At 35.6% G+C, this 21,087-nt stretch overlaps 1 protein-coding gene across 2 annotated transcripts; it reads right to left on the bottom strand.

Moving 5' to 3' along the window:
* Positions 1-220: 220 nt before the first annotated feature.
* LOC105179235 (cleavage and polyadenylation specificity factor subunit 1) lies at positions 221-19,311 on the bottom strand. 2 transcript variants are annotated; one of them, XM_011102836.2, is made up of 26 exons: positions 18,876-19,311; positions 18,214-18,360; positions 17,574-17,727; positions 16,011-16,146; positions 13,936-14,081; positions 13,471-13,566; positions 13,308-13,360; positions 11,601-11,732; positions 10,382-10,433; positions 10,161-10,280; positions 9,506-9,640; positions 8,710-8,838; positions 8,426-8,503; positions 7,375-7,506; positions 7,135-7,229; positions 6,527-6,723; positions 4,037-4,824; positions 3,808-3,888; positions 3,670-3,732; positions 3,445-3,522; positions 2,931-3,152; positions 2,643-2,774; positions 2,308-2,484; positions 1,861-2,046; positions 1,311-1,690; positions 221-735 (listed from the first exon to the last, which is right to left on the bottom strand). In XM_011102836.2, the coding sequence occupies exons 1-26, from the start codon at positions 19,205-19,207 to the stop codon at positions 621-623; spliced, it is 4,356 nt and encodes a 1,451-aa protein (XP_011101138.1). In that variant the 5' UTR covers positions 19,208-19,311; the 3' UTR covers positions 221-620. The 2 variants fall into 2 exon arrangements, with proteins under 2 accessions (XP_011101138.1, XP_011101139.1); XM_011102837.2 differs by lacking the exon at positions 18,876-19,311 and having other exon boundaries at positions 16,011-16,141; positions 18,214-18,352.
* Between the last annotated feature and the right edge of the window lie 1,776 nt (positions 19,312-21,087).

Below are 21,087 nucleotides of genomic sequence, written 5' to 3'. Positions count from 1 at the left end.
TCCGCATTAACTGCATGAGAACCCACCCACATCACCAAGTTCATACAATTTTTCATTTTCTTTTTTTGTTGAAAATACATTCATAGTTCTAAATTAATTAAAATAATATTGTTAAAACATGCAATACGCAGTACATAAACATTTTTAAATCAGCCAACAAATTCAAAATAAACAACATACTATTATCAAAGGTAAACTAACTACTCGAACTCTCAACCTGTTGACTGTGAATCCTCCACCTTAATGATCATTTAAATTTTCATGTATTCCCCAAATAGTCGAATGACTCCATGCAATTTCTACCTTTCAAATTCAAATACTACAACAATTTCGAGTTTGCATTACACTGATAATCACATGATTACATCAATGGCAACTGAAAAGCAAAGAATCTGAATTTATACAGACAGCACGAGCAGCTCCGCTTTAGCCAGGAGATCTCTGATCTCAAATACCAACCTCATCCATTTCCAAATACTGAATGAGAACCTGGGTCTCACTAACTGCTGGATCGTAATGGGGAAGAAACTGTTGGTAACGAGTTCATGCTTTCTGCAATTTGAGAGAGCAGTGGAGACAAACGGTGCTAGTCTACCACTTCGCATTTGAATGGGCAATGCTCATAAGAAGCTAGTACCAAGAGTGAGGTCATTCAAGTTGGAGATGATTTGCGTTCGTGTTGTTCCAATTTGGTTGGCAATATCAAGCTGCTGTTCTAGTGGGAGCATCTCGTAACTGCAACATTTTGGGCACCAGATATGTTATGCAGCACAAAGGTTGGCGTATAAATCACATCATAAGTTACTAGAAAAGGATTTCACTGCTAGCACGCTGGTACAATCACAATACTAACTGTCCTGTCTCTACAAGAATTTTTGAACCCCCTATTATCTTTACAAGACTGATAAGTGGTTGTGCAAATTTATGAGAGCGAGGGTCAAAGTCCATAAATGTGAATGAGATCTCATTCTTGAAACCAAGTATCATCTAGCAGAGTCATAGGTCTCTTTTGCATCACGGACTTTGGATTTCATTTTCAAGTTTAGAAACTTATCCTACTTGTCAATGAGACATTTAAGAACACCCTATCTAACTGGCAGTATCTTCTTGCGGCACTATCTTTTCAGTTTTCATCATGTAAATACTTCTTTTAAGATATTGGCCAATTAAGCAGTAGGAGTACTCGACTACAACTCAATATTACCGGCACTAGGAATATGAAGATTAAAATAACACAGAGGTTCACAGTAGAAAGCACAAAAGCACAAGAAGCTTTCCATTGTCGGAGATATGAGTGAGAAAATACGTACTGGGAAAGCAGCTCACAGTCAACAATGCTGTCAGGACCAGGCCGATGAGCCTTTCCATTTGAATGGAAGTGCCGAAAGGATCTTGGATTCAGTCCAGCAACATGAGGGACAGCATCCACAAGCTTTCTCTGCAGCGACTGAAGTCGGCGAAAGTTAAGTTCATCAAGAGGTGCAATACAGCCAATGCTGCCATCAAGGGTGCCAAAAAGTAAACCAAAGCGGTTTGTCTTATCGGAGCCTGGAGTGGTCCGGTCAGCAGATGTAGGAAGCAACTGCAATCGCAAGAACTTGGTGATATGGGCACCAACATGAAACTCAGCCCTTGATAGAAGTTTCTGTCCTTTCCAGCTTTCCGACACCTTTGGAGCATAGTAGAATATCTATATGTTGCACACAACATATCAAGTTACTCTAGGATGATCATAGCAAAACATCTTATACAGTGTAAATAACCGCACATATCGGAGCTAACATGTAAAGAAAAGCATGCCACTGAAAGCCAGAATTGAAGTGAAAGACCAAAAGACAGAAGACAGTAATCCATTAAAACCTGGACATTCTTTTGATCATCTGAAACAATGAGGCTGAGTGTGCTTCCATCGATCAAAAATTCAGTTGCTAAGCAATCAAGTGAGCCAAAATCCTTTGCCAATAAATTAAGCTGAGAGACCTGTTCCTTCCAACTAAGAAAGTAAATGCTTTTGTGAATGTCGCCAAGAAGAATGAAGTTTTTAACCTGCAGGATTATCATCATCAACAGAAAGTCCAGCAAAGAAGCTCGCAAGTTCATATGCAATCAATCTGTTGTATCTCTTAGAAGAATTAGAAAGAACAGTTTGAGTAAACCAAACAGACCAGGATGTTTGAGATTGTATATGCTAAATAAACAAATCATTAATGAATCTTTCTTAGTGCTAAGCTTTATTAACTAGTGGCACATAGATATTAATTTCTGCTGGTAAATAAAGTGTTGAGCATGCAAATACTGGGTGCGTACAATGTTTAAGCTCACAACATAGAGAGGTGGGACATCATAGAAGGCAACACCATTCAACTCGGAGCCCGTCCACTTGTGCAGAATAATCTTAGGACCTGAAGCTATTAACAAATGACCTTGCAGTGATGCCAGAGCCGATATAGCACCCTTCAATTCCTTGGAGTAGACTTCTGACACCTGAAAATATTAGGATAAAAGTAAGCATGCATTTAAAAATAAAATGATTTAAAGAGAAAGATGAAACACAATGTGAGGCAAAGTGATCGGTCCAGCTGTGAAGAAGTCCGGCAAAATTGCTGTAGGTTCAAAGACCATGATATGAAACAGCAAGCTACCTTGGCTTGAACATTGTCAGAGGTCCTTTCAACAGAATACAAGAGTACACGTCCTCTTGCTGCAACATCCTCTCCTTGAACATAAGCAGTTCCAATTGCCAAAAGTGTCTCATTTCCTTGTGTTGTGGTGTTCTGCAAGTATATATGGCCCCAACAGGGGACGATACTAATAATTCAACAAATTACTTTTGAAAATGTATAACAAGACAACTGAAAGAGCTGGGATTGCATGGCAACAAAAGCATTAAGGTCAACTGAAGCAGCTAAATGTGCAAAGTTGGAACTTACAAATAACGTAACCACTCGCACAGTTAGAGCATTTTCAGAACTTTGCATGGGAATTGTAGCCCTGGTTTGCCAGGGCCCACTCGATTTTTCTGGTTCCATAATCCGAACCTCAAATTCTTCAACAGGATATGTCCCTTCTGAACTCAAATTATCATGCTCAAATTGATTTCCAGCTTCTTGATCAACCAGAGATGAGAGGACTTGATTAAGTGGCTTGAGCACCTACATGAATTACAAAGAAAAAATGATTTGATTAGTCTCCTTCCATTTTGTTATCTTACCCTGTTCTGCTGGCAGCAAGAATGCAAGATAAGGAATCATACTTGCATCCCGTGATTGTTAAGACCATTAAAAAAGAAGTGATTAGTTCAACTAAACATTCTTTCGAGCCAACAGATATCAGTGAATATGTTGCCGAATAAGAAGTGTTTTATTGTGCTGAAATTAAGCAACTTGAAAGTAGTGGCTGCAGCTAGAACTATGGGAAAAAATAGAAGATAAAGGATGCACTCACTGGAACAGATACTATGAGAGGGTACAAGTTCTTCTCAGCAAAATAGGTCACTTGATGTGGAGTCCCCTTCAGTGCTATCTGGCAGCTCCCAAAAAAAAGGAAAAACCAAGATCAAAGGCACCAATGAGAAGACACAATCCAGATGAGCTCATTAGGATCAAATTTACAGTGTCATAAACTGATTCTCGAACAGGACAGAAAAAGTAGAACTAAATGATTGCTTACCTTCTGTACTGGCCAATAGTTGTCATAGGACAAAGCTGGAAGTTGACATATTTTAAGAGCTCCCTAAAGAGAATAAAATAAGTCTCCGTTTCCCGTTGATATGAAGAAGGGGAAAAGATTTAAATACAATTAGCTAACCTCAGAAGTTATATATATAAACCCATGATTGCAGTTCACATTGTGAAGGACGGTGAAGGCAACTATGGGTCCATCACAAACCTGAAAGGAGAAGGACAAAGGAGTGCTTAAATGGGTTCTAATAGATTGGCTACTCTTATTGAACTGAATAGACAAGAATATATAGCTTAAAAACTATGTGCAAGACGTAATGTTGAGAATTATTCAACATTAACTGAACGAAACTAACCTGTGGATGTATCCGAAGCCGCTCCCTGAACATCATGAACCAAGCTGGCCTTGACCCAGAGAGGAATAAACCTTGTAAACCACTGACATTCTTGAAAACAGTGATACGTTGTGATGAGGTTCCTGATGGTGCCTCCTCTCTTGCATATGGGTCCAACAGGACCCGGACAAACCGTAAATTTTTAAGTCTAGATGCACTTATACTGCTAAGATTAAGGGAGCTCTGAGAAGAAACAACACCCTCAGCTTTGGAAGCATTTTCTGGAACTTCGTAAACATAGGCATGATAACAAAGAATGCTCCCATCAGACAGTAACCCGAATAGGAAGGGGCGGCTATGTTCCTGTGCCCACCTTTGCATGGACAACTCAACAACTTTAATACCATGGGTGGTCTCTTTCCTGCCATGTCCAACAGCATCATCAGAGTATCTTTTCATGAGTTGTACAGGATCATTGGCTGGGCCGTGGAAAAATGCATCTAAAATGTGGCTCTTTCCAGATACAAATTTATCCACTGAGAAAACACTGCTAAAATTAGGAACATCAAACATCTCAAGATTCCCATTTTCATAGCACAGAACACAGTATACATCTCCCTGATCATGTATCATACCGTCAGCCCCATCAATAGCCTCCCCAGTGCCCGTAGAAAGCCAGGCATCAGTGCTTGTTTTCCGGAGCCATGGTTCAGGCCCTTTATCATGATAGAGAGTACAAGCCGACACCAGCTTGTTTGAGCTTTCAAATGCTGGTGGGATGGTCACAGAAACTGAGCATGTTGATGAATCTAAGAGAAGAAAACAGTAAGCACGTCAAGGTTAAATAAAGGTACAATTATTAGACAGAATTCTTGAAAATCAATGGCCAAATTAAAGAGTCCGCTGCTGATCCTACATTCAGCTGCTGGTATCGTAACATATATATGCAGGCCTAAATACAAGTATAATCTAACATAAAGTTTCTGACAATAAATATGTATCAGAGACAGTCACCACTAGAAGTCAATGTTAAAAAGCTACTTTGATCTTATCTACATCTACATGGACATGCAAGGAATGTCTAAATATGAATTTCCTAATAACTACTGATTAAATTAGTTCTAGCAGTCTGCGACACTCCGCTGACCCCACCCACCCCCCAAATAAAATAGGAAAAGTTAAAAATAGAACTTCCTTTCCTTGTCAAAAGAGATCAAATTGTATTAAAAAGGCTTGGTGTCACATTAGAAGCTTATTTCATTAGGTTCAAATGTATGCTGGAAAGCTACAGAAACAGCAGCAGGACTGTTCAAGGAGAACATTAAATCATAGATTTTAGGATAAATGTATCTCTTTTTATATGATTCTGGAATAAATAATTCAACTTGAGATGGAAGCTAACCCCTCCAACTCATATTGTTAGAGTTGCTTTAGCCAGAGTAACAAAAGTTTGCTTCATCATGAATATTCTTACTCTAATCCCACTTTCTCATCATACAAGCACATCATCCAAATTTTAAACAAAAGCAATTGTTGTCCTATCATATTCTTAAAATTTAAAAATTCAAAAAGGGCAAATAGGAAACATAGAATTCAATGCTATACCATCAGTATAACATGTTGCATTAGTATATCTTCCGAGTATGATACTATCTTTTTACAACTCAACCACCTTGGATGAATAACACAAGACTTGAAAATTAAAGCTTTTCTCATAAAGTGACCATGAAGCTAGAAAATAAGAGTAGGGGTACATCAGGTGCATGCAGAATTTAGCATACAGTATCTTCATGTGGATTCAAGCTCAGCATGTCTTATTTTCTCAATCTAAATGGATTGCAACTCAGTATAGTGCCAGTTTTGGGATATGATGATGTAGTCTTTTATATACTTGAAATACTTAAATGTGAAAGAATGAACACTTGAGACGACAAATTTTCAAACTTTAACCTGGGTGCACATCCACCACCCAAATCCACAAACCAGTGAAGTCCAACAGAATCAAAGCAGATAAAAAGTACGAACAATGAAATATTCCACCTTAATATCATTGGTCAACCTGATATCTGAATTACCGTTTCTAATCCCTTTTTAGAGTCACTTGTTTTTTGAGTCACCTGTTTGTCGCCATTTTCTACAAGATGTAAGGCTATCATAGTAAATGGACTAATTTTCATTTTGTGGTTTCTCCAAACCAATAGAAAAATTCTTTCATCTGTTCATATGCAAGTTGTTTCCTTTGTATAGGAAGTAACCTATTGAATTTGCCTGATAATTAGGACTAAATAGGTCCCTTGTATTGAATAAATCATAGACAATGTGTTAGGGGCTAAGAAAATGGATGTTTTTTCCCTTCAACAGGAAATAAGATAGCAAGATAAGTAAAGCAATATCATTAACAACAATCCATTTTCCTGAAAAGATATTTATCAAACAACAAAAATTAGACAAACTAGATGTTTAATTGTTCATAGAAACAGGGGACTTTAAAAACTCTCCCTTCAGATATACCTCCAACTAGCAGCTGAATACTTCCATCGACCATTCTCAGTAACACATAAGGATCAGCAATAGAAACTGAAGACACGATTGTCCCATCAGAACCTGCACCTGCCTCTGAATTGGAAGATTTAAAGGCCAATTCTTGAGTCATAAAAGCACCATCGAGGATCCGAGCACCACGAGCATAGATTTGGATAACTCGGCGTCTGCTTAAACAGTTATGAAATACTTCACCTATTAGTACTGAGCCAATATAATCAGCTACTGATAAAATTAATAATGGCCATAAATAAAAGATCATTAAAGCTTCGGTGCATTTACAAAGTTGAACAAAGATATTTAATGTCGTGGTGCAACCATACACTAAACAAGACAGAACAATATTCATCTGTGATCAAAACCAAATACAAAGTTGTGAATGCTTTAATTGCAATATAATGAACAACATATGCATCACAAGGGAAAAAAACAGTCGCTCCTCATAAAAGAATACAGATTTGAAATACAAGTGCCTTTAAGTTAGTATGAGTTTTCAGAAAAAAGAAGAAGGGGAAAAAACAGTTCCGAATACCAGATACATGTTTATATGTTGGCTAAGGAAAGACATAAAGAGTCACCTTCCAAACAGATTTCCTGCAGCAATTGTACTTCCTTGGACGTAGTAGTCAACATTTTCCGTTACCTCCTCAAGATTATTAGCTGTTTGTAGTACCTGCACACAAGAATGGATCAGTAAAATAATGCTGCAAGCAAAACAAAATTCACAGGTCCAGGCTTAGAGTTCTATTCACAACCAATAGTAGGAATTTTTCAACTGTTGTGATCTTTTTCAACAGAAAAGGTTATCAAGGACATACCATCGTACGATTTTCCAAACTAATAATCAAGTATGCGTGATATTCATCTTCATCAGCAGCTCCTTTTGAGGAATCACTACGTGAGTTCTTGTGATAGACAGTCCAAATCCCTTTGCAACCGGGTAATGATTCCTACACAAATACAGGTAATGAGGTCATTAATTCCAGTTATGATATAAAATCAACCGCTTAAAACTCACCTGGCATGAATTAGATGAAAGTACAGATACCTTCAAATACAAAATAAGCAACAAAATGAAGAATAAATAACAGATTCAAAAGCTAACAAAATTGAAGAAACATAGCTATGTGCTCTATGGACCAAGGACGGCAAAATGCGTATATATTTGGGGGAAGTAACAGTGTTTTAGGTAACAGTATCAGTAACAATAACATTTTTCTCTGGAAAAGCAGAAACAGTGCCATGGATTTCAAAATACATGTGCTTAATTTTTTTCACCTTCCCAAATAAATGTCTTTATCTGGCAATGGGAGCTTATGTCAGTTCCAGATCATGGTCCAGATGCTCTCATAGTCCTAAAACTAATAAGTTAAGCGCATCTTATGACTCTTTAAAGGCTCTCTAAAGCTCCTAAAGGCCTACAATAGAACTTAAAAAGAGAATAATGATATAAGCAGCTCCTTAAAGAAGAGGTAAGCCTGAAACTCCAATTTAACAGTCACTTCCCTAGAAGCAAGTTTTTCTTCTACCAGAAGAAAAACAAACTCTTCTAGATGCAATATGAACTTTCCTATACCAAAGCTTTTCTTTTGTTTCCTTTTAATGCTTTTCTAAACTAAAAACTCAAGTCCCTTGTAATTATTCTTCCCTACCACCCTCAGCCACAAGCGTCACATTTTTAGTTTTACCAACTGAAAACACAAAGCATCAGCTTACTCACGAGTCAGATAAAAAGATAATAAAAGCACTTTTTCAAGCATCATAACTTCCAGAACTGCATAACAATTGACAAGCACCACATGCAGGATCCATGTCCGAGCGGGCACCATGAATAGTTGATTTTTAGAAAATATTACAGTCAACACGCACTTGAGTTATTGTTTCTGGGCGGATTGATTGTTGAAGCACAGTAAGAGCACCATTCTTTCCGTGACCAGAACAGCACACCTGAATAAGATTCAAACAAAAGATTTTTATGTGTTTGTTTATAATATGTAAACAAGAAAGTATGGTGGAAAAAGTCTCGAACAGATAATAAATGACACATTAGAATAATTGGGCATCACTTTTGGCAATTATTGAACTAATGTCCACAAGCAAAGACATGATTATCAAGTAATATACAGCATGAAGAAACTGAAATTATAACTAACCAATTCGTAATTACTTTGCTTTGCGACTCCAGTTGCATTAGGGTCTGCATTAATTCTCAAACCATAAGAGAAATCCTTCAGTGGACCAACATTGAGCAACGAATCTCGGACTGCAAATGTGAAAGTTTTCTGCATGAATCAAAATATCACAGGGATTAATTAAAAATGGAAAAATTATGCCTCTATGTGAAGAATCCATTTGTAACCACTAAAATTCAAGATTGAATCCTTCAAGTTGCACTTGGATTGAAAGATTTGAAATTACGGATTTCAAATCCTTAATAACAAATCCTTTGAATTTGTTTGAGCTTTGTCCAAATCCTTCCCTCATATTTAAATCCATCTATCCAAACGCACGCTCAGCCTCAGTTAAATTTATTTGTTCCAAGGAGCTATTAAAAGCATAATTACCCGAGTAATGTCCTCACAAGTCATTTCCCAATAAAACAACTCTAATCTCTTCAAAAGCCCTAAAAAGAGGGAACTTTTGACACCAGAGAGTTCCATTTACTTTGTAAGACCACCCAAATAAACATCATATACAAATTGAGAAAAACATCTGGCATGATCTTCAGTACAGTATTAGAGACTCCACTCATTTCTCCTCTTTAGCATAATTGGCATTCTTGACAACCTAAACAACACGTGATGTAAACAGCTTTTGGCTGCTGCCGAATGCTATAGAACTGAAAAGACAGAGCAAGGACCAACTTTGATTAAGCACCCTTCTCCTTAGATATTATCATCATAAATCTAATGCAATGAAGCTCAGCATACTATAGGTGATTATTTTAACCTGAGCCGACTGAGGATTATTTGGACCTGTGCCATAGAAAGAAAGCTCCTCCCCAGTAACTAAATCCTGCAATGCATCAGAGGAAGACATCCTCAACCTCTTTGCTAAAGGGGCGTCACTTTCTATATCTCCAACCTACAGAAAATAGTAAATGACAAATATCACTGTTAAGTAATTTTGCATGTAGTAGATTTAAATGTAAAACAGAGATTTGACAAATTGTAATGGCTAAGATAGTAGTGCACCTAACAGAGTTCATAGTTTGAGACCAAGTCTCTTTTAGGAAAGCCAATAGGAATCTAATAAAAGTATGAACTCTATTCATTTTAAGCTCAGCAATAATAATAAAAATGAAAATGATTCTTTTTTACAAAAACTCATTTATGTGTATAATATATCAATTTTTTATGAATGACGAAGAAAATATTTCAGTACACAAGGTATATATTACCGAAAAGAGTAGTAGACAGAGAAAATAAAGATGCGTGAGAGAGGAGATGATGCATAGCTGTTGGAGAGGGAATGGACAGAAAAGTGGCAACTGAAGAAACACAGGAACAACTAACTAAAAGGAACAACCAACTAAAAGATAGTTTTGCCAGATTAAAGACATCAATTCATCAATCTTCAATTATAAACACTATAGATGACAAACCTCTTCCTTCACGCCAGGACCAAGTGTTGGAGCTCCTGCTCCAGAATTGTATTGCACAAGCAGACTATCACCCAAACGACTTCCCAAGAACAATAACGAGTTTCCAACAGTTGTAATATCCTATAAAACATGAACATGAAACAACTAACCGAACTAATAAAAATAAGATAGATTTCATTGAGTAATGTACAACTGCATGAAAAAACTTAAATGCGGCAGACCGAAGTAAGTACTGAAGCTCTTGACTTGGAAAGTTCAAGTCTCTGCACAATTCTGCAATAATAAACATATAATTAGATACATCAAAATCAAGTAATTGCAATGTCAGAGCCTGAATAGCATGGGGAGTTAGTAAATATGCAGTCAGACAATATTAGTTGCTTGAGTAGTGATCAAACAGTTAATAGATCTCTAACTTCCATCATGTCCTCAAGAATGAACTTCATTATGACCACAGGAAGTCAAAAAATACTGTGACTAGCATTCTGGACTATACTTTTAATCTTCAAAGGACGTTAAGTGAACGTCAACCATACTGATGAGGGGTGCAACACAGTCCAGAGTTAAAAGGCAATTCTGAGATGAGGGAACGATAGCATAATAACTTGCAAACCTCAGTTTTTTGCCCGATGAAATCATTCATGAAAACTCTATCCAATATTTTAGATGATGTTGAGAAAAACTGACCTCTATTGACAGCAAGAACCTCACCTATCCTCCCAGTAATTTATCAGTGAAAAATTCAGATTCTAAATACCTGCCTTGCGTTATAAAGAAATTGGACAATTAACAGGACACAAATTTTGGGAAAATTATATCCTATACACAAGTTATATTACATTTCCATAATATCCATCAACAAAACAGATGTCAGATTAAAAATATTTCGAAAGAGAAGGGCGCTTTTTGTAAAATTCATTTGGTCAGAGGCAGAGCAATTAAGATTTCCCGGTCCCAGCCTGACAATTGATAACTTGACAGTCCAATTGCAGGAAATTGTGGAACGAATTTAAGATAAATTCAGCACATAAAAAAATCTTCCAGAAGTAACAAAGCAAGCACCAAGGACTATGTTTAAAGACATAGGTGAGAAAGTTCTGCAGTTAAGCTGAATAAGTAAACTGGTAAAAACAGATTATTCAGCAGCAAAAGGTGCAAACAAACGGTTTTCTTGGTGCTATAATCCTCTTTAAAACAAAATGCATCTGACTTTTGGGTTTCTTTTACAAGTCAGAATAGAAGCAAGGCAACACCTTGAAAATCAGATATGATAAAATTATCCTCAATGGTAAAAAATACAAAATAAACAAATAGAAGCTCCATAAAATCAGATACAAGGAAGGACTTAGTCAATAGAAAGCATGAACAATTAGTAGAAGCCCCATCATTTGTCTTCAAATTGAATAAAAAAGGAAATATAAAAAACAAATAGGTATCAACCTGCCATCATAAACAAGAGTCAACAGAAGCAGTTCCCCGGATTTTGCTGAAAACACAGCAACGTCGTTTGTTAACCATGTTGCATTGGCAGCATCAAGCTCTGTAGCGAAACCAGATCTAGGCATCTCCTGACTGAAAGAGACATGCATATACATTAGAAAAAACTAAAACACTAAAGTAATAAAGGCAGGATGGAGATGCCATTCATAAGAATCCAAGTTCTTCAATGACAAGTCTTGTTTTCATTTTACCTTTTTTAAGTGACAGCAACTACAATGTTATTTACAATCACCTCTTAGAATCAAGAAAACCGTGTAAGAATGCAAATAGACCAACAAGCTAATAAGAGAAAAGAACCACTGTGATAAAGTAAGCCAATCGGTCTTCTGAAAGGTCATTAATATCCTTAGTCCTAATCCACATCAAACACTCTCAAAAGTGAGGCAGACTCGAGAAAGATGCAGTAGCTAGTGATTTCATTCATGAAGGTTCACAACTGATTCACACTCTGGTGACAGAAAAAAGAGAACAACTTTTCTTATCTATTTCCCGTACAATCTTCACTTACATCACCACCAATAATGTGACATGTTCTAACCATCCACCCGACAAATGCTTATGTGGCCTCTCTCGTAGAAAAGAAAGTAGAAACCTTAGCAGACTATCACTTGCAACAAGAAACCTTCAGACCCACTTCAATGACGGTATAAACTTTCACGCAATCAGGCATTTTAAAACGAGTCACATGACAAATTCCAAAATTTCCCTTGAGCAAATCTAATTAAGTACCAAGTTTTTCCATTTCTTCGTGCAAAACTCCACAACCCAAGTAATCTCTCTTACCTAAAAATGTTAAAGAAAAGACAATTATGACTAGAATATCAAGAAAATTTTCTTGAGTAAATATCAGCATATCCAGTTTAAATGTTATAGAAAAATACTTGCACGCTAATCACTCAAGAAATGTAACAAAACAGGGATTGTAATCTATAGTATTTTCAGTGCCCAGTCATATGTCATCGTAGTAAGATTAAATATTTGACCATTTGAAACTATTTTGCTCATAATGATTGTAATTCAACAAAATTAGAGCTCCAGTCAGGACGAAAGGCCCCTTAAAAAGCCTACAGTTTAGGCTCTCAAAACACACACTTGTGTATAAAGTTGGAACTTAACCCCTAAGTCAAGCTTATCGGGCACCTTCTCATGAAGAAGCTTATCATTCAGGTGAAACTGACTCAAAGTCACTATTTGTTTGTGATGCCCATGCAGGAAATTGGAGCATCATACAGAAAGTGGAAATGTCCAATATGAATAGTTGGAACAGCAGGACGCTCCGGCATCGATATCCCATTCTCATAATTACCAAACACATAATACCACTGAGACAGGCAAAAGACAACAAATATCCCAAAAGCATCCTAAAGTACCTCACTGGTTAAAAAAAGACATTCCCATCCCAAAAAGACACAAAAACAAAAATGTTAACCTTTGCACATATGCAGTCTGGATTCATTGAACTTATACAAATAAGACACATGAAAAAGCCTAAGCAGTAGTTATAGCAAAGTAGCACCAGTTATGGAAGTAAAGGAAGCCGAACAAGATTATTAGTCATTAGACTATAAAGAAAGAGTCAACTGCAAAGTTCACGAGTATGTAGGGACCAGAAAGGAAGCAGAAAAGAGTTGACACATTGAATCTAACCTGCCATCAACCGGAACAGCAAAATTGTTCAACGCTAAGAGGCATGATGTTGACTGTCCAGTTAAACAGCGAGGGACAAAGAGCAGGAAAAGAAAAAGTGTAAAGTCGAGGAAAATACAATTTCAGGTGAAAGTAAAAATTATAATGTCAAAAAGGGGCCAACCTGACTATGATAATGAATCGTATTTGCACCAATTACAAGAACTCCACCAATGGGAGATGGAACTGCAAGTAGCTTGTATGCATCATGAGGGAGATTCTGAGAAAAAAAAAAGAATCAAATATGAATAGATTTCTGTAAAAGGTTAGTTTGTATCCAGCTAGTGTACGAGCATAAAACATTTTGTGTTTGATCTTTTTGGGGATTAAGAAGCAATATTTGTGTCCAAGGTACAAGCAGAAGATAAGCCTAGCAACATAATGAATCCTTAATCACCATATGAGGTGTAGAACAGGAAATATATTTCTTCCCACCATGAGATAATATTGCTCATATATAGTGTACAAGGGCAAAAAAAACAATCTCAGAATCCTGATTATATCTTAATAAGGTCTCATTGTCATTGCAAGATAAAATAAAATCCAACAAGTTAACAATCAGAGGAAAGATAATAGAAATGTAACTTACTGTGGCCGACCATATGAGCGGATGCTGCTTTAGAGTTGTACTGATACTGAGTGCTGAAATCATACAAGTGTGATGCTTCCATGAGACACGACCGGCCCATGTAAGCTCCTGTTCATGCAGGATTACTACAACAGGCTCAATGTAACCTGTAAAATGCTTTAACTTTCATCATCAGAAATCAAGATGATAGAAACTAAGCCATAATGAGATGAAACTGGTAAAAAAACAGAAAACAACTACCCCAATTGCAGTCGTCAAGCAATATTATGTCAACAAATGGGAAACTAAAAGCAGGAGGGAACGAAATTGAATGAGAACAAGGACGGGCAACAAGCAAAATAAGGCCTTCAAAGCAAATCAGAAAGCAAGTATGCACTTTTGGCAGCTTTTGCATCTATAGGATGAGTCATCGTACAAGGTCTGGCTGGAAACGTATTTACAAGCTTATGCATACCATCACTTACTTTGGACCAGTCATGAGTCTGTCATACAATTCGAAGAGCTGCATGCACTTTCACTTAGGTTCTACACTAACCTACAGTACTATTGCTTTAATGGAAAGAAAGGTCATAGATCAATATTGTATAGAATTTAAGCCTACATTAGTTCTGCATGAGTTACTGCTCTCCATGGAATTTTCCAGGCTGCAGGAAAGTGCCAATTATTCCACTCTTTCAAGAGAACAACAGAAGTATATATGTCATAGCCCTTCTCAATACTTAAATCTTCTAAACACATAAAAATTTCAAATGGAGATGAATAAGGAAGACAGAAATGAGAAACTCCACCCTGCCACTGCAAGCTAACTCACCATACATAGTCACCTAAAAAAAAACCCTCATACCTTACCAAGAAAGCACTTGACAAAAAATTTGGAAATTTGGCCATATATGACAATAAGAATTATAGGAAGGCATCAAAATAAATCAAATAATAAATAAGTTAGTATTTTGTCTTCCAGGAGAGATGCCTTATGTTTGTTTTCGGTTTTGGGCCATCTCAGAGATGGCCCAAAACAGAAGCAATGTTTGCCATTGCTTGTTTTGTCATGTTTTTGTCTTGTTTCTAAGTATTTGATTTTTAAATATAAATATATTTTATTTTAACCACTTAATATTTTATACGTAATATTTTCTACATCATTGGAATAATTAAAAATTTTAAAAAATATAAAATAATGTAATTATTTATTCTACGCGGTTAATTCATATATTACATTATTTGAATAATGTATTTAAATTTATCACCTCGAATAGAACAACTAACAAAAAATATTGTTAATCCATTATTAGAGTGCATTTAATTATTTTTAAAAGTGTATTTACATAAATTATTTTTTTTCATTTCCATACATATATAATTAGGAAATAATATTTATTTTAATCCACTCACAACTAAATAAATTATGTATAAAAATATATATAAAAGAGACATGATTTGACAATGAACAGTATTTTTTGTCTCCCCACTACCCAACATCAAACGACAATGAACAGTATTTTTTGTCTCCCCACTACCCAACATCAAACATAACATACTTATTTTATATTATCTCAAAAAACAAATCCAAACATACACACTATCTCTCACTTATTTTTATTTATCTTTGTTTTTCTCTCTCTATCTCCACAAAATACCCAAAAACAAGTTAAAAACAAAACCAAACATAATGATGGTGTTTTGGAGGCTCGAGTGACTTGTAAATGCTGTCCAGCCATTCATAAATACCAAATTATACGTGTCAGAGAGAAAAAAAATGCCATAAAACTCCAAAACATATCCATTTAGGATGTTCAGCAACTACACATCAACTAATTACTAGAAAGAAACATGTGCGCTGCAGCCCCTAGAATAGTGCTGATTCTTGGTTTGGTGCATGCCCTGCCAAAGGATTTTCTCAATGAATCATTTAATACTTCAATACAATATGGACAACCGGACTCCGAAATAAGGAACTTATAACAAAGTACTTCATATACTTCAATATATCAATAGGAACATTAATGCAGCCACCATTAGACTTTTTGAACCATTCTTTATCAGCAGAATAAGGAAACCCAAGTCAGAATCCTCACCATGTATAAAGATAAAGTCTTTAACATGCTTCATATCAAGATCCCGGAAGGCAACATTATATGATGATTCAATTCGAGAAGCACCAGTGGATCCTGAATTGTAAGTGTTCTCCTCGCCAACTAAACCAGAACTAGCCTAACATCAAAATTTTCACAATTAAATACATTATATAACCAATATATAGAACTACACCTTCAAAGTGGCAACAGGAAAAAGCATTAGTCCAGCGACAGAAATCATATAGCAGAAATGCTCATCATCACGACCATCTAAACTGTTAAATGTTATTATGCTAATTTACAATGCAAAATGCTGTAAATACTGTAGTTTGTGATGAATGCTTACATAAAAACATATATTGTTTAGTTTTCCCTGCTTAAAACTGTTCAAAAAACATACAAATCACCGCCATCCACACAACCAGCCAAGCCCACAATCTTGCAGCATATACATGCTCTTGTGCAAAAGGAAAAAGTTTTGGCCAGAATGAGATATGTTGGTCTCCAAGAAAATTCCAGGTCCAACATAATTATGCCATGGATAACTAGCATAACAATCTTTATTTCGGCGCAAGATGTGCTATAAAGAACTCAAATGAAAGTAGAAGTCTACAAGAATTACCAATGAGCGTAAGTCATTAAATTGAGCACCCAGAATAATTTAAACAGGAATAAATTGTATGCATAAAATATTTACATGGATAATTTCACACACATCCATGAACACCAAACAGAAAGCTGTTAAGGGGCGTGGCGCGTGCCTACAACAAATTACCAAACAAACAGCTTTCATCAAGCAATTTCTTCAGCATCAGCAAAAAGACACATTAGCTAACTTTTATGCTATAATATAAGGGGATACTAATTGCATAATGCAAGTATTGCTGATCCATAATATTGATTAGCATTGGAGACGTTGTTTTACACCTTATGTCAAGGTTCTACATTCTTGTTGTTGTTCTCTATAATGCCACCGATATGGTGATATTTGAAGGCAGCAACTGGACTTACTGTTATTCAGAAAAGTGCTCTGGATAATGGATGTCTTCAGCTGACAAAAGTATATACATGAAGGATTTACCAGCTTACTGACAAATCTGGACTAAGAAGATTGTGTTCCCATTAACTCTTTGTATTTGAAAGGAAGTTCTCTGAAATGATATTCGAATAATCCAATTAAAAAGAAGTTCACGTAAAGCCAGCACCTCTATAAGGTTTGAATTGTAATTTAAAAGCCAAGAGGGTCTCTTTCTGGAATCAAATGAAAAAGAGAATCACAATAGCACTTGAGCTCATTTGTTGGGCTTCAGAGTTCAGAGATCTGGAAGAGTATAGGCCCTGTAGGGTGTATTCAGCAAACGCCTAAAAGGGAAATCTAGTACAATGGAAATGTGTAAGACTATTTTTAGTCAGGAAGCTGTGAAAAGATACTATATATGTTAATGGGGGTAGTACAACGTCAATTTCAAGTGAACAAATAAACTTTTCATATTCACAATACATAACATAAGCCTTCCTATTGGGAAAAAAATGCAAGGAAATTAAGATGCAACAGAACAAAACCTCAGCTGCCTTGAGCAGTAGCATCTGTAAGCCATAAACAAGAACCCCAGCACACCTCCCCAATGGATCAACTTTCACTAGTGGGCCTCTTGGAAAACACTCTCTGCCTCTTCTCAGGTACAGCCAATCTGGGCCCTCAAAACAATGCATTGAACTGGAAGACAGAATGACAGGTATCTACCATTAAATACAACTGGAGTCTCATTTGAAGACTACTAACATGTGGAACGAAGAAGATCAGAAACCAATTGGCATCTCCAGTTGAGCCAAGGTCAAGAAGTCATAATCGAGATTATAGCAAAAATTGTGTCTCTTGATCATCAACAAGAAAGCAGTAGAACTCATATTACCAGCAAGTAATAATGTCCCTTCTGTGTCATAACCTTATCTGTACTTACTCTATTCTGGCGTCTGTTTGCTTTGCATTTCAGCATTTTCTTTACATAAGACAACCAGAAATTCTGGCAGTTCATGTTAAAGAAAAATAACTACAGATAAATAAAACAAATATAATACCTTTATTCCACTTCAGATGCAATTTATCAAATTGCAAGCTAAACTACATATGGATGAACCATAGTAACAAAAAATGAGTTTGTATTTTTCCCATACCATTTACATTGAAAATATTACAGCTCACCTGGTGCGGAATCCATGTATCGAGTCATCAAACTCCAAAACTGAAATTTTTGCATCTCGAAAAGTCAATATAATTGAGTCTCTCCTCCTATCACCATCAACACCTCCACTTGGTAATATGCCCAATGACTCCACATTGCCATGCAACCTACACAAGGTACCCAAAACAGCATAATTTTAAACATATATAACTTTCTCAGGAATAATTATACCCCAAAAAAGAATTAATAGATTACAAACTTTCCATTCCATTTCGTACTCTCTGTGAAAAATTTTCTACAGTTCTAAAACTCACGAGCCAATTCCAATACTCCAGAATTTTCCATTTTCAAAAGAAAAAAGTTTGCAGGGCAGAAATGTACGATGACAATTACCAAAGCGCAACCTTCATGAAACAATCAAATTAAAAGGAAAGAGATAGAACATTTATAAATTACAGATGCTTGAAACCAAATCCAGCTCAAACAAGTCCAAAACTATGTATTGGAGTGTAATGATCAAATCTCTACGGGCCATCCGTTTCACAAAAAAGGTTAAAACTATACTGATTAAACAAAACTTAAGTGACGAATGCCAAATGAGCAAATAAGACTTGATCATTCACTTTGTAGAGCAATTAAGAATTCAAAAGTATTTTACAATTAGAAACAAGAAAGAGATAACCTGTAATGACAGACGAGCTCAAGGGAGGCACCAGATACCCCGGCCAATACACCTCCGCGCTTGGGCTCCGCAGCAGCTTTGGAGTCCGTGAGCGAAGAAGACTCTTCCTGAATTCTGACAATGTACACCTCAAGAACGTTGGCGGCGACCGTTATGAGGTTAGGAACAGGGCCAATGGGCTTCGTGGAAGTGGACCACTCCGAGTCCAGGTCATCAGCGGCGACTGGAGGGATTCTCGGAGTGAAATCCGCCGTGGAATGAGTGATAAACCCCGACGCGCAATGCTCGATGCCTGTTGGCCAGTGCATCATCTTGTACGCCGCGTAACTCATGTTGAAGAAGCTGAGTTTATGGTGACCAGCGAGAGTGTCTGAGAGTCTGAGACAGTGGAGTGAAGAAGATTTGGGGTTTAGGGCTTTAGCAGCGGTTTGAAACTTGAAACCAAAGGGAACGAAATTAGAAATAAGGTCAAATTGCATTTTACCCCTTTTTTTTTTTTTTCTTGGAAAGGCTAGAAATACCTCCATATTTTAAAATAGTCTACAATTATAAATTTTATTGTCTATCGTATTTTTATTTTTTTTACTATTTATGTAGGTGAAAGGTGAATTTAATTGAAAATAAGTACAACTATAAATTGAATTGTTTCGTGAAAATAAGGATTTGATTTATAAAAAATTCACTTTAATTTAATAGAACTTTACTATCTTTTGTATTGAATGGACTTTTCTATAAAACTAATTATTTTATTTAAATTATTTTGCTTCATATTGTTTTCAATGTGTACTAAATTTTTTGATCAATTTAAAAATATATGAATAATCATGCATCATATTCGATAAAATTATGTGTACGAAAACTGCGTGCCATCGTTGCTAACAAAAATACCTTTCAATTGATAAAATAACTAACTTATTTAGCTTTTTAAATTTTATATTTGTTGATAAATTAGTTTTTTTCTTTCTTTTTATTTTTTTAATATAATACATTGAATTATATATTATTTTATTATTTATAATATATTTTAAAGCGAATGATGTTACTTTATTATGTTTATACATGCTATAATGATTAGTATATATATAATAAAAATAATATAGTCGAGATATTTTAATTGTAAATATACATGCGATTGTAGATATAATTGTTACAGCATTAATTGTTTATCTGTATGTGGAACACTTACATAATATTTAGATTTGTGTTTTTAGAGTTTAGTGTTTTGGAGATAGAGAGAGAAAAATAAAGATAAATAAGTATGTGTTAAAAATAAATGGTATGTTGGATTTGTATTTTGAGGTAATTTAAATTATTTTAAAATAAGTGGTGTAGGTTCCATATTGGGATTTGAGAGACAAAAATCACTTTTATCATCAATTCATATATCTTTAAACACATTTTACCCCTTTAACGGTATATAGTCGGTAATTTAGTAAACTTATCTTGGAGTTAAATGCATTTTACCCCTTTACAATGCTGATAATTTTACCGTCGAAAATAACAGATATCAAATAGGTGCATGTAAAAACTTATATAAAAAGATTAGTTACCCAAACATGAATTAGAGTATCAATAGCAAACAAGACTATCACCCTGCCAAGTGTTGGATTAGAAGGAAATGCAGAAAAAAGATGTTTGATTATGGTGAAAAAGGACAATAAATACACATGTCTGTATATATATGCAAGATCCCATTTCAGATCAGCTTCTAAAAGCAAAAGTTTTGCTAGCTACACGGTCATGTGTAAAAAAAGTATAAATTGTGGGACACACTGAATGCATTGACATACCGTAATTTACTTTTATATGCTTTCAGCCAATATTTTTTCTTCTCATCTCTCTTTACCATCTCCCACGTTTCTCTGTTGGGAGGAAGGGAGTGAGAGAGAAAGATGGACTAAAAAAATTATTATGTCGTATGAGGGGTCCACACACAGTATTTCAACGAAGGAAAAAAACAAACATTTGAAGAAAAAAGCTTCTTTATTTGAAAGCTGAAAAGAAATAAAATTACCTTCATTTGCTTGATTTTACATTTTTAGCCTATTTTCCACACGCTAAAAGAAGTCAATGGGGTTGATATTGTTCCATTTCTTGACTAGGATTTTTTTTTTCTTTCATTAGTTTTTTCTATGTTTTTGGATTGTTCTTGAATGACTTTTTTTTTTCTCGATTAAATATAAAAATGGTTTTACTGATAATATATTGTATG

Source organism: Sesamum indicum, unplaced genomic scaffold, assembly GCF_000512975.1.
Source record: "Sesamum indicum cultivar Zhongzhi No. 13 unplaced genomic scaffold, S_indicum_v1.0 scaffold00128, whole genome shotgun sequence".
Taxonomy (NCBI): Eukaryota; Viridiplantae; Streptophyta; class Magnoliopsida; order Lamiales; family Pedaliaceae; genus Sesamum; species Sesamum indicum.
This window is presented reverse-complemented; position numbering and strand designations above follow the sequence as displayed.

What these genes read in the sequence shown, in the direction of transcription:
- LOC105179235 (XM_011102836.2), bottom strand. Translation starts at nt 19,207, where the DNA reads ATGAGTTACGCGGCGTACAAGATGATGCACTGGCCAACAGGCATCGAG. An exon ending in TACTGCTCAAGGCAGCTGAG is followed by an intron (nt 16,147 to 17,573) that starts GTTTTGTTCTGT and finishes TTTTGATGTTAG; the next exon opens with GCTAGTTCTGGTTTAGTTGG. An exon ending in CGATTCATTATCATAGTCAG is followed by an intron (nt 13,361 to 13,470) that starts GTTGGCCCCTTT and finishes TTAACTGGACAG; the next exon opens with TCAACATCATGCCTCTTAGC.